Raw genomic sequence first — 13,704 nt, 5'->3', positions numbered from 1 at the left:
CTCTCCTCAGCTCTTTCCGGGACAGTGGCGCAGCTGCCCCTCTGTTGGTCTTCCTTGGTCTCTTGTGTTCTGGGGGCCTCTGGATGTCTGGAGTTTTGATCTCCTCCACACCTGCTTCACGCCCTGGAGGACGGGGCTGTGGCCCCCCCACACCCTCTAGCAGATTATTACATGAAGGAACCTTTTAAAAAAACAAAAAACAAGCGCGTCCATGCTCACAGGTGTACACACGGGTGATCACACCCACAAACTACATCCTTTTTGGCTCCTACCTCAAAGCACACTGTGTTCTGTTGATCTTATGTGCTGCACAATAATGTTTAACATTTAGTATTTACTGTCATATTCCCATATATCATTGTGATGTTGTTTATTCTATTACTCTTGTTCTCTTCTGCTTGCTTTCTTTTTTCTTTCTCAGCAGGTGATCCAGGTGATTGATATATGCATTTTTTTTCTCTGCCCGTTCTGTTGGTTTTTGTCTTTTGCCCTTCTCCCCCATCCCTCTTCTCAGCTGTTTCTCTTTCCCTCTTTTTTTCTCCCCTTCTTTCCCCCAGTCAAGTCTGTCCCGTATTCAGTAAGTGAAAATAAAATAAACAATAAAAGGTGAATCAAATGGACCATTACGGCAAGGCTGGGATGGTCAGTTTGGTAAAGTAAATCCGTTGGGCATCTTTCTTTGCCTTTAGACAACAATTCTGATGGCAAAAGAGCCAAACGGGACAGGCCAAAAAAAAAAAAAAAAAAAAAAAAAAAAAAAGAAGGTCTTCAGAAAGCTGAGAGAGGAGTAGGAGAAAGAGCGACGCAGTGCAGCCTGTCCTCTCTGTCAGTACAGGGTAGATGTAATTAGTCAAAATGCAATAATACAATTTTTGCTGCTAAATCAGTTAGAGCGCATTATTCTTTCTGTGAGCAGTGAAAAAGGAGCCTGTTCACAGGAACACCTGAGAGGTCGCAGACCCTCATGCACACATGCATGCACACTACTTCACAGACACGCGCTAGTTAAGAACATGAAGAAATAGCACAGAATAAATCCAGGTTTGTAGACTATGTTTTTTGGTTTATATATATTTTTTTTACTTCACAAGTGGTCTACACAAACTGTATATTTGTGAATAAAACCTTTTGCTGTTAATGACACTGTATTGTTTACATTGGTTGGTTTTAGTTTTTTAATGATAAGACTATAAGACATATAATAACTAAACATTATTTAAAAAAATGTTAAAGTGCACTGTCCTGTTGTTGTTAAGCCACCTAACACTGACCTGTATATTTTTCACACATAAAATGGCCATTTAACTCAGGGGATTAACCAATGATGCGTTTACACAGAACTCATTTTAAATTGTATTTTTAGCCACTTTGTTACTAGCAGCCTGCTGCAAATACATTTCATTTGTTCTAATTTCTTTAGTCAAATATAAGTAAAATGGTAACAGAATAACATAAAATTTGACATAAGTTGGTGCTATTGCACCAACAGGGTGATTCCCAAAGAGCTAGTAACTGAAATATTGGCATATTGTGATATAATGTGCAGTCTGTCCGTAAAAAATTGTGGGAATGGAACCCATGGAGGATAAAAGAAGAAGTTGTAGGCCTAAAATATATAACAGCAGATGAACCGTTTCTAAAAGTCCTTAAGAAATAGGGGAAAAAATCCAGCAAAGACCTGACACAGGACCTGACTGTTGCATATGGCCCTACAGGTGAGCCCTATACTGTTCACTGAAACCTCATCAGAAATGGTCTAATAAAAGGAACCAGGAAGAAATGACTGAAATATGCCACATTACACAAGAACCTGACAATCAGTCATTTGTACAACATAGGCTCTGTCTGCGACTGCATGCATTTCAGCCAGTAGCGTTGTGCAATCTTGTCAAACCTGATGGAAATATTGTATGGAAAAGTATGATCAGGTTTTAATACCATCTCAAACGTATCGAATTGTCAACTGCTTCATTTCTCATCATGACAGTGATGAAAAATTCAACTTCCAATGCAGTAAAAGCATACCCGGGCAGAAAAACACATTTCTTTGACACACTGTCAGTCATGGATTGGCCTCCCCAGAACCTCTCAAAATTATTGAAGCAGTGTGGGATCATCTCGACAAAGAACAGAAAAAAATGCAGCATAAGAGGAGCTTTGAATGTTCTTCAAGAAGGTTGGAGAATCTTTCCTTAAGAAAACATGAGAAAGTTTTTCTAAGAGAGTTCGGACTGTATTAAAGGATAACAGTAGTCATACCAAATATTGACTCTAAAGCTTGTTACAATGATCCAAACTTTGATTTTGTTATTATATACTACATTTTTAGGCATGTTTGCATATAATTAAATTAGTGCAGTCAGCATTAATCTCCTTAAAATGACATTAACACCACAACTGCATTAATCTGGCAAATCTCTGTTAGTGAGTTAGCACGGATCGCCTGATGCGTGCGTGGGGCTGCATGGCATCAACGTGTTAGCGAGGTTAGCTCGTTAACATGTTAGCGCCATCCAATGCGGTTATGGTGTTAACGTCAATTTAACGAGATTAACACTGACCGCACTAATTTACCGCACCAGGCCACCTGGTGGATTTGAGCAAGAAACACAGGACAAGTTTTCCTCAAAAGAAGTTTAAACAGAAGCTGTTGAGCAGTACAGAACAGAACAGGATTATGGGTAAACTACTGTGTAGTAGTTCTGAAAGGGGAATCTCAGCCTTGACCCTCACTGTCCAGTGAGCTAGAACAGGATAGAGCGATGTTTAGTATTGCTTCTTTGGATGATGTCAGAAAGCTGCACCATAGACAAACTTTAATCTCTCGCTTTGGCAGACGGTGAAAAGAAGCCCCAGTGAGCCCCAGCTATAACTATTAAGATGAAGTCTTATTAAAATTATGCACATGATTGATTGCAAGACAATCCCAGCTTACCAAACTAAAGACTTTTCAAGACTGGATAAAGGATTATAGACAAAATAGTTACAATACAGACAATGAATTAGATTTCCTTAAAAGAAAGATGCGGTTAAGTACGACTGTGCTACCCTACTTTTTTGTAAAGGACAGATATATTTATCTATTTATCTCAAAAGATTTGACTCACTGTGCCTTTTGTACAAATGCTGCATGTCAAACTGAGTCTAAATACACTTAGTCTAATCGATTAGGAATCTATTCTCTCTCACTAATTCAATCTGTTCTGAAGTTATACATCCTGGTGGGAAACCACAGTAAGAGACATGAGTGTAAGTAGGATTTTATTGAAGCGTTTGATCTGTTCAGTTCACAGAGACTCTGACCTCTCAGTCCTCAGTACCAGCTGTCTGCGTGTCTACACCAGGCTGACTGACAGCTTAAATTTGCTACTGGTTTTATTATAGGCATAGATTTTTATGTATCAATTTACCAATTTCAGTCATTTCTATCTGATTTGTTTAGCAGACAAGCAGAAAATAAAATCAGAAACTACAATGGTTGTCAATAATCGGTGATTGGTAATCCTGCTTTGAAGACTTGTCATTTCATAGCATGGAGGTTGGTCTTTTACCCACCTCCAACAAAACTTATACTGAAATAACACTTACAGACATAAAACTAGAACCTTTTACATCTGCACTGATGGGAGTTTAAGTTTTAATCTGGATTCTTTGACATTTCTAGCTAGATAGTTGCAATTAGTATTAATATTTAGAACAGCAAAAATAACACTCAAAGATCATCTACTGGAATATGTTTAAATCCATTATTTAATTACTTAAACACAGCCCAGCTCATATCTATATATCCGCAGTCCACTCACAATGAGTCTGCATCTATCAGTTACTAAGAAAACATAACAATTTTTAAGAATTCAATGAAACTGTCTACTGGCAATTCTTGTAAAATTACACTCTTAGATAAACACCCTGAATGAAACTATTCATATGACATGAAGGTATAGTCATGGATGAAGCACAGACTATTGAATTTAATAGTCAGGAAAGAATCGGTAGAGCTGGCCAAAAAAGATTTAATAATCTAACAGCATCAAGACTTGTAATTAAGTCTTGGGTAACCTATTACAGAATGATCAACTTAGTCTGTAGTATTCTGAATCAATATAAAAACATTAGGCAACATGATGTAACATATAAGTGGAACATTAGACGTGCTTTTTGTGTCTGAAGATAATGGAAAATACAAAAACTAGATTGTAACTTTTTCCAACAAGGGTGCACAACATTACTTTGAATGATGCAAGCCAAATCTCTGAAGTCACATGCATAGTGTTTGGCGGTTTGTATTTCCTGTCTGGATTTAGCTGTTCGGGGAGTTGCACCTTGTCGGCCCTTTGTCATTTCATCTGGTAATAAAAAAAAACGTATTAGCTGAGATGCTACTGTGAACAGAACATGATGATTTTCCACTTATCAATCCACCTACGTTCTTCCACTTATTCAATTCGGGGTCGTGAGGGGGCTGGAGCCTATCTAGTCGGTCATGAGGCAAGAGGCAGGTTATACCTTGGACAAGCTGCCAGTCTGTTGTAGGGGTAATGGAGAGGATCAATTAATCTGACGTGCATGTCTTTGGACACTATTGGATCTATGTAAACCAGTCTAGTGGCCAAGATCCGCTGTTTGATCCTGGGAGGAGACACAAATCCCTTTGGTGTTGCGTCACAAAGTCCACCCGGTTTTAAAAGACACTTTAAAATCAAATATGTGGGCCTACCAAATGTGGTGACTCCTTGTAAATAAGGGAGCAGCTGGAAGAAGCATCTTTGTGGGAGTAAGCTGGAGTACCTGGATAGAACCCATACAGGCTTGGGGAGAACATGCCACACAGAAAGGCCCTAACCAGGTGGTGGATTCAAATCCAGGACCTTCTTACTGTGAGGTAACAGCGCTGACCACTGTCCCCTCTGATATATTGGTTTTTTTGGGGCAAAATCATGGATTCAATTGGACCAGTTACCTGCACCCCACATTTAGCAATTTGTTTAAACACTCTTTCAAGCGTTTAATTTATTCTGTGAGCTACTTTTCATTTCAGCTTACTATTTCAGACATCTATCTATTAGTTTTTATATAGTAGTGCCCTTCAGGTGGACTGTAGTGCATTGGTTGCAGACTTCAGCATGCATTACAGAATTGTTCGTTAATTTAGCAAGCTGTTTATCCCATTTATCTGTTATTTTAAGTTATTTCATCTGTGTTTTTAACTTATCATCAATCAGTTTTTTTAACCAGTTATCTAACTAGCTGTCGCAGGAGTATGGAGTCTTTCCAAGTCTTTCCACCTTGGAAAGATCCCTTTTAACTTACTGTTTATTTAAGTATTTAAACCATTTCTCCAGTGCTTCTCTGTTCATTCATTCTCAGGAGCAATTTATAGTTCATGTTTATATTTGCCACATTTTTTTAATTAGTTGGGATACTCAAAAATCTTTACATATATCACTTAGTAACTTCCACTGTATCCCACAGGGTAAACAGGACAGGCCATCAGGGTTTGATGAGTGTTTATTCTAAGTCCTCATAAACATTCAAAAACTTTTGATGAACTAAAGTCTTTGGCCAGAAAATCAGAATCGGAAATATTTCAATATTTTAATATAGTGCTGACCTTTAAAGCTTAATATGGCATCAAAAAGAGGATCGTACTGTTCCTAACTAGTATAAAGCTTTGTGGGCTAAATTTGTAATCTACTGTTCAAAAGCTTTTGGTGGACATATATTAATTAGTCAACCCCTACTCTTCTTCCTTAACTTGATTGTGGGAAATTAAATAATGCAATAGCTGTTTAATGAGAACTAAGCAGAAAATTAAATCAGCTTTGACCTTACCCGAACTAATAATATATAGTGGAGCTGTGGACAAAGAGCTGTTTGTTTGCTCCGTCTGGCTATCTTTGTGCTTTTGCTGTTTGAACGAGCGAGCTGCTGTGAAGTGAAAAGCAATCACAAGCAGGATGCAGCTCTGATCAGACGCTGATCTGCATTTAGATCATATCACATCACCTTCCTACATAACATAATGTGTTTCCATATATGCGCACTGACCAAAATGAAAGTATTTTTTTCTCAAGACTTCAAAAGCAGGCTTTCTCTTTTCTTTTCTTTTTAAATATCCTTCTTGCGTAGATACTACTGGATCATGCTACACTGCGAGCCACACTCTCCCACCACTCCAACTCCTAGTCTGGGGTAAATTGTGTAATTAGCTTTGCCTGAGTTCAATTTATTATTATTTATTTCATCATTTGGGTACTGCCAGTTCCAAGTGTGTTACAGAATTTCTGCCAGTGCCAACTTTTTCATTGTAGGCTACGATGCACTCCCCTGCCGCTCAAAATAAAGTTCAAATCAACTACAGGTTCACCAGTTTTAAACCTTAAATTTAACATGAATGTTTTGATTTCTGTTACCAACAAAATGAGCTGCTGCACATCACATCGATGTTCATAATGGCATTTGTTAATCTTTCTTGCGTCTTCGCCATATTTTAAAAGTAAACTGGCGCTTTTATTTGTTTTTCTATAACAGACTAGAATACCAAAGGGTTATCAGAATACCAAAGATTGTCTGCTTGCAATTGACATCCATTTTCAACATTTAGTGCCAGGAGTAGAGGGAATCTGCACCACACATTAAGGTTTGGGGGTGAAGTTTGGGGTGTTAGTGCAGTAGTGTCAGGGATATGAGTTACATGTAGAAGACCAGATTTTGGTCCAAGCCTTAACCAAGTGTTATAGCTGCCAAAGATGTCTTTCAAAGGGAAATGCAACAATTCCCTATTGACCAATCCTGTGCTTTATATTCCCAAATATCTTCCCAAAGCTCCCACCTCAATATCAGGAAGCCTTCATTTATTATTAATTGTAGAATGCAGTTAGAGCGTGTTGTTTTACTCTTAAAGATCCTTCTCAGACATTTTTACAGAATTTTTATATTTAAAAAAATCCAAATACAAAGTTAAAAATGCTTAAAACCAAACTTTCTTGTCATTGAAATGAATATTAACTTGCTGTATTTTATTTTAACTGTTGGATGTCCAACACCAGTTCTTATACTTACATTCAGTAACTAAGCATAAACACATTTTCACTCATTTTTGTAATTATAATGTTGTAAGGGATGGGCGGTTTATTTATTTCTTCCTCAAAACCCTGCTGACACTCCCTGAATACTACTTGCTCATTTCTGCATGCTTCCATTGTCTGTGTTCAAGCATGTGTTGTTGCATTTACTCTACTCCATGGTATTACTCTGTGTGTGAACCAAAATGATTGGTGCTTTACAATTTTCTGCTTCTGTGTGTGAAACGTTTGCGATGTCAGTGAACCAGAAATGACCATGAACCGTTGCTGTTTTACATAATTTATAATCATATATAATCCTTTTCATATCTTTATATACAGTATGAGCAACATAATTCAAACTGGTCATGTAGAAAGGTGCACAGTACAAAGAAATGATGGATTAAAGGATCTTGCTGGTGGTTATGCATGTTTTAACGTGTGAAATAAAAACTTTGTATACGTATAATTATAGCTAAACATTTTCTGGAGCATTTTAGCTTCATCTTTGTCTGTTTAAACAGCCATATGCCTCATATTATCCCAGAATGTTTTAGAAAATATAACTTTCTTCCACAAATCTTTGGCTATTTTATATTTTATAGGACCCTGAAAGTATGTTTCTCTTTCCATCTCAACTTATGGTAATTATCAGATGTGCTGGCGGAGAATGCGCTTGTGCGAGGATAACAAGACACGACACCAGTCTTTTCACAATTGGGAGGTCCACAGACCAAAAGACTCACTTAAAAGGCGTTTTTCAGGGTATTAATTGCTTGACATGGCTTACCCAGGTATGGGAAATCTTTGGTTTCACAGTTAAAAGACTAAAAGAGGGGAAAAGACCGTTCTGCAATAGCTAAGAGGATGGCAGAAGTATTTCACGGTGTGTAACACGCAGCTATGTTTTCCAACAAAATCACGTGTTGTGAACAGACAAAGTTCTGGCAATTGAAGTAACTCTCCTGTTATCCTTTGCTCCTTCACATCTCCTTTGGTTATGTATGCAAGCACAATATTTCAAGAAGGGTTTTCAGCCCAAAGCCACACTAGCTGGTTTTGACATGTGTAAATAAAATGAAGTTTGTCAGAAAAAAAATGACAAAGATACATTTTTTAAAAACCCAGGAAATTCTCTCATTTAATGATTAACAATATCAATTAATGATATTCATTAAACACATCAGAAAATCTGTGAAGTACAATTACGTTGTTTAGTACTATGATGAAAATACTTACACTGACTTAACAGATAACGAAGTGTGCTAAACAGTTCCTGTGACATTATGACATAGAACAGCATGTAACTACTAAAGAAACAAATTGAATTACTTATTGTCAACATGCTTTATTGTCCAAAATCAAAAATTTAAACAAATCTATTTTTCCTATTTACTGTGTTTTTTACTATAACGTAATTCTACCTTGCACGTGTTTACATCACTTCAAAGAAAGCTAGTCGGGATTTGTGAATATTAGCGACCACTAAAGCCAGGGGCAACACTACTGTAGCCCTCATAGTTGCTGTGACAACAAATAGTGTTCATAACAAGTGAATGAAACAGAAGTAAAGTTAAGCTCCTTTAAGGAGATTATCTTTTAATGAGTCTGCAGTGTTTTGCTATGTCACTGATGAGGTAATACTGTCGGCCTTGTTAATTTAAACAGAATTTGACGGAGTCTGATGCCATTTAAATGCACATTATTTACTCTAACTATGCCCTGTACAAACTTCATTTTATTTAACATTTAATAGAGTCATCAAGTTCTTTTTTTGTGCTATGTGAAACCAGGCTGTTCTTTATGCTAAGCATTTAAGCAGTCACACAATACAATTATATTATTTTAAAGTTAGTGATATGAAGTTATGTAAATGTATAGAGTAAGAGTCCAAATAATTGCTTTGATTTTATTGAGCATGTAGTATAGAACGAGGGTAGACTTGGTCTGATTGTCTACAGTCTGAATGTTAAACAATAAATGGCGTTTAACATTGTTAAACAATGTAAGCAGTCAATGCACAGCAGTATAGTAATTCAACATTAGCAATTCTGAAAGCTTTGCAGACTCACGCAGATACATCAGCAGAGGTTTACATCAGTATACTTTTGAAAGCATCAATGCAGGGATTGGTGCGTCAGCTTCACTTACCTGTCCGTACCAGTTATATTCCAGCATCGCTACAGGACTTGTAGGACTCACAAACATAAACAGTAAAAGTTGTATGTCTACGTTCTTGCACAACTATTTAAAAATAAAAAAATTAAGTTAAAAAGTGCAGTCTATTGCTCTTTGCTCTCAACCTGCCTGTACAACTCTTAGTTTTCCTGTGTGGAATTGATGTTGTCAAGACTTGGAGGGGGGGCAGGCAAAAATCTAAGCCATTACACACGTTTTTGTACACATGGACTGGCAAGCATATGCACGCTCACTCACACACCCCTGACTCTCCAGTTGAATTTTGGCACTCCCAGGGCTTACAACCTGTTGATAATGAACCTGAACCCATTATTTTGAGTCAATGAATTGAAAGAAATAGGGCAAAGAATGAAAGCCACAGGGCCAATTAACGGCATTCTTTGATGTATTACCCTCGCTCACCACTCAACCAGACCGCTCTGCGCCTTTTGTCTTTATCCTCTCTGTTATTCATTAATTATTCTGAGCGGGGTCAGAGTTCGACTGGCTAATTGTGCAGACTGTCTCTCTTTGAGGATGGCAAAAGATTCGCCCAACACTGACACTCCCCCTGACTGTGCCCAGCCACCTTGAATTATGCCAATTATTCCAATTCTTTGATTTTTTTTCCCTCCTACTCTCTGTTCCATCATTGTACTCAGCTATATTACTCTTTCTCCCTCCCTCCTGCCTTTTCGTAGTTTAGTCTACATCACTGGACTCTTATCTCTCTCTCACACACACATACACGTACACACACACTCAAACCAGTACATAATATTTTGGCAATGATGGCATTTGAGCTGGACAATTAGGGTCTTCTAAGGATAAAATCTGACTCATAATTGAATTATACACTCAGCAGATCTACACTACAAAATGTGTCACACAATCTACTCACAAGAAGAGCACCATTCTGATGTATTAACCCATTATAACACATAAAAGGAAAAGTTTTGTGCTCTTTTAAGTGCACATTTGTTAAGTGTAGATCTAGTGTTCTTGCCAAGAATGAGATGACATGATTAATAATGCCACTTTCATAACTGAATCACCAGATTAATAGTAGATAAACACGCAATCTTCCATAACAATAGAATTAGTAAGCTAAAAAAAATAGCTCTATTCTAAAGAAAACAAGGCTCATTTTCCCCCATGTTTCTATTTTTTAGGCTAAGCTAAGCTTACTAGCTGACCACTGAACTAATATGGAACTATAATATTGAGCAAATCACAGGAATAGGTCTTGTTGGTTTATACACAATTTATAAAATCTTAGACTACCTTCACCTGGAAGACTGAGAACCTACATAGACTTAATTTATAACAGTATGTAGAGACTCTACAGACCCCAGTTAGCATGAAAGCTCATAACAGTGCAATCAGAAACAGTGTCTAGAACACAGGTGGAGATGTTTGGTCATAATGCACAGGGCCACATTCAGAGAAATCCAGACACAGCATATCAACCAAAAGCAGCCACGGGACCTGGGCACCTAGTATTCAATGAGTTGAAAATGCACTCCTCTGTATTCAAAGTATTCTAGAGTCCTATATTGGGCCATTTATCTGACAACAAAAGTTTGGCTGAAATTGCATCATGCAACAGAATGGCTGAAATGAACAAAGACTCAAGGTGTTTAAACTTATTTGCAGTCATTGCTACACCCAATCCCAGACTTCATTCTGATTAAAATGCTGTGCCAGGACCTGAAGACAACTGTTATAAATGAAAATCTGCAAAACCTAATGAACTGAAACAACTTGTAAAGAATAGTGAACCAAAATAATGTGAAGCACTTCAAAGTGTTGCTGCTAAAAGTGGTTCTACAAACTACTGAAATGTGCCCTTCACAGGATTGCATACAGTCCTGTAGAAATATCACTCTATTCTCTTGTGTTACCCTTGTTTCTGTATTTTCATTATATGGATGGAAGCATCCCGAAAATAAAGACTTTTTGACAACTAAGGATAAAAAACGGTAACAAAGGTAAAGCAAATGAAGAAGCAAAGGAAAGATGTAATCAGGTTAGGTAACATGGCCCCTCTTTAACACCATTATAAGAATAGACAGCATATAATGGTTTAATTATCTGTCTGGCAAGTTCTACTTCTATTCATCTGAACTGAGGATGCAGTGTTTTTGTATCACAAATTTATATATATGTCCCAGATTCACAAATCATTGTATTCCATTTTTGACTGACATTTTAAACAGCATTCAACGTTTTGGGGGAAACAGGGTTGTAATAATAAAACAGTTATTATTCTATTAACTCAGTGCTATTACTTTAAAAGCCTACGTTAAATAAGCTTTAGTACTTGCAGTTAATGTCAAGTATCTCTTCAGAGTCTTTGTTCCTTGTTTGTTTTTCAAGACATGAGACTATGTAAGATGAATGAAATCCTGTGCTAACCTTTTGTCTCTCAAGTCCTTTTGGATTTGTTTTCTTCAAAGGGAATCCCATTTAGCACCTCTGGCTATGGTCCGTCCTGAAAGGATAAATCCTCAGGGTATATCTGTGTCACTGATACCATTGGCTAAACACTGTGTCCTCTTCTGACCTCCTTAATTTGGTGTGCGTGAGTATGTGCTGCTTTGCCTATCACAAGTGCTCATCTTGTCTTTTGGCAGGCACAAAAGGACAGAGGGGGCGGTTAACAAAGGGTCTTGATAATATGTTGTAGCTACAAACCCAAAATAGAAAGGAATCAATGAGGTGACAAAGTTTTTGATTGTTTAAGGCCAAGAGTGGTGTTTCCTACTGTCTTTTGACTTGAGGACCCCTCAATTTAGATTGCATCTTGGGATTTCATTCTTACCAGGAAGTTTTTGGTACAAGTGAAATTCTAATTGTGATGCTAAACGCAATTTTTTGGTTTATTTTATTTTATTTTATATGAATGTTATGTACCCTTTTGTCTTGTTTGTTGTCTGCATCTGTGTCCCTTATATTACAGTGATTTATTTGTTGAAAAGAAAATAACATGGCCCTTGTGACATGCATTATGAAACATAATGTAATATGTCTCACTACAAAATCCACTTCATGTGCTGACATTCAGATGAATGTTTGAAAGATTAAGATAAATTTATCACATTCTCTAAACCACATATTTTGTCTTCATTTCCCTTTTCACTTGGCAGAACATTGATCTATTACAGCTTGCAGCAATGAGCAGCAAGTAGTTAAATCATGTATGTATATATACAGATCACATACATGCAGATAAATGTGATAATCTTCCTCCAATCATCTTTCATCAATTAAACTGTTCACTTATAAATCACACCATTTATTATCCATGGAGCGCATACATACACAAACATGCAAGAGAGAGACGCCAGCTGTTCTTGCTTGTCCACCTTGAGGGAGACCTCTGGCTTGTTTCCTCGCTCCCACATATCCCCAAACTCAGCAGGAAGCCCCTACTGGTCCCAATACTGTCCACTTCCCCAGCCACACACTAACACTGCTGCTCTCTTCGTTGTACCTTTTTTGCCCCCTTTTGAATCCTATTAGTGCATGAACTTAGTTTAACTGAAAAAGACTGTGGACTTCACTCAATTGGGCCTAATAGGATTAGGCTGTGGGTATGGGCTGGAAGGTTTAAATGGGAATGGAATTTTGGCAGACACCTGCTCAATCCATTGCATTAATCTTATAAAGGTTATAGACTATGTGGGGGCCCCACTGATGCCCAGAGTTGAATGGTTGGATGAATGGCTGTATTAGGTACTTAGGTTTCAACTAGGATGGCATCAGTATTAGAGGAAGTGCAGCCCAGTGATAAAAGAGGGCATACGTGGACCCAGTGGTTGCAGGTATAGAGAACATTATTCATGTAACAATTATGATTCCATTAATTTAAATGAGATCATAAGAATTAAGAACTGTACTTTTATATACCAAATATACCATTAAGTCTTTCTGTTTATACTTAAAAAAAGTTATTTGAAATTGTTTTCCAGTTTTTATGAAAGCCTATAGAGTCATCTGAATTCCTAGAAACAAGAAGAAAGCACATGGAAATGATGACTGAAGCTTGGGAACATTCTTTATTGTAAGATGTAAACATTGATCAATAATGTAAAACTGACTAAAGCTCAGAAGAAACGTCACAAGTAAATTTTAAATTTCACATGTCCAATGGTTTCCTACTGAATTTTCTCACCGCAGATAAATTTTTTGAGGTTATTTTAGTATGTTGCAGTTCAATCCTGTTGGATGCTGCTATGATAACCTTTATGTTTTGAAAGCTTGAAATATGAAGTAATGTTATAGATATGATTACAAAAATAGTTTCTTGAGAGTTCCAATTCTACATCAGAAGTAGCCAATAATAGATTAAGCATTAAGCATTGCTCTGTTTAAATCTTTTACACTGAACATTACATTACTGAATGTAATTACGTTGATTTAGAACTTTGATCATTTTAAAAATATGCTGAGAAGTCTT

General features: G+C 37.1%; 1 protein-coding gene across 5 annotated transcripts in view; it reads right to left on the bottom strand.

Annotated features, from left to right (window-relative positions):
• tfec (transcription factor EC) overlaps positions 1–13,704 on the bottom strand; it is a 50,222-nt gene that overhangs the window by 19,403 nt on the left and 17,115 nt on the right. Inside the window, exon 1 of one of the 5 annotated variants that reach the window (XM_076875932.1) lies at positions 9,216–9,352. The exons of the other annotated variants lie outside the window; for them this stretch is intronic. Within the exon in view, the coding sequence (XP_076732047.1) occupies positions 9,216–9,272 (57 nt within the window). The 5' untranslated portion in view covers positions 9,273–9,352. Of the gene's footprint in view, positions 1–9,215; positions 9,353–13,704 lie in introns of those variants that run through there. 5 annotated transcript variants of the gene reach the window in all.

Source organism: Maylandia zebra, linkage group LG17 (genome assembly GCF_041146795.1).
Source record: "Maylandia zebra isolate NMK-2024a linkage group LG17, Mzebra_GT3a, whole genome shotgun sequence".
Lineage (NCBI taxonomy): Eukaryota > Metazoa > Chordata > Actinopteri > Cichliformes > Cichlidae > Maylandia > Maylandia zebra.
This window is presented reverse-complemented; position numbering and strand designations above follow the sequence as displayed.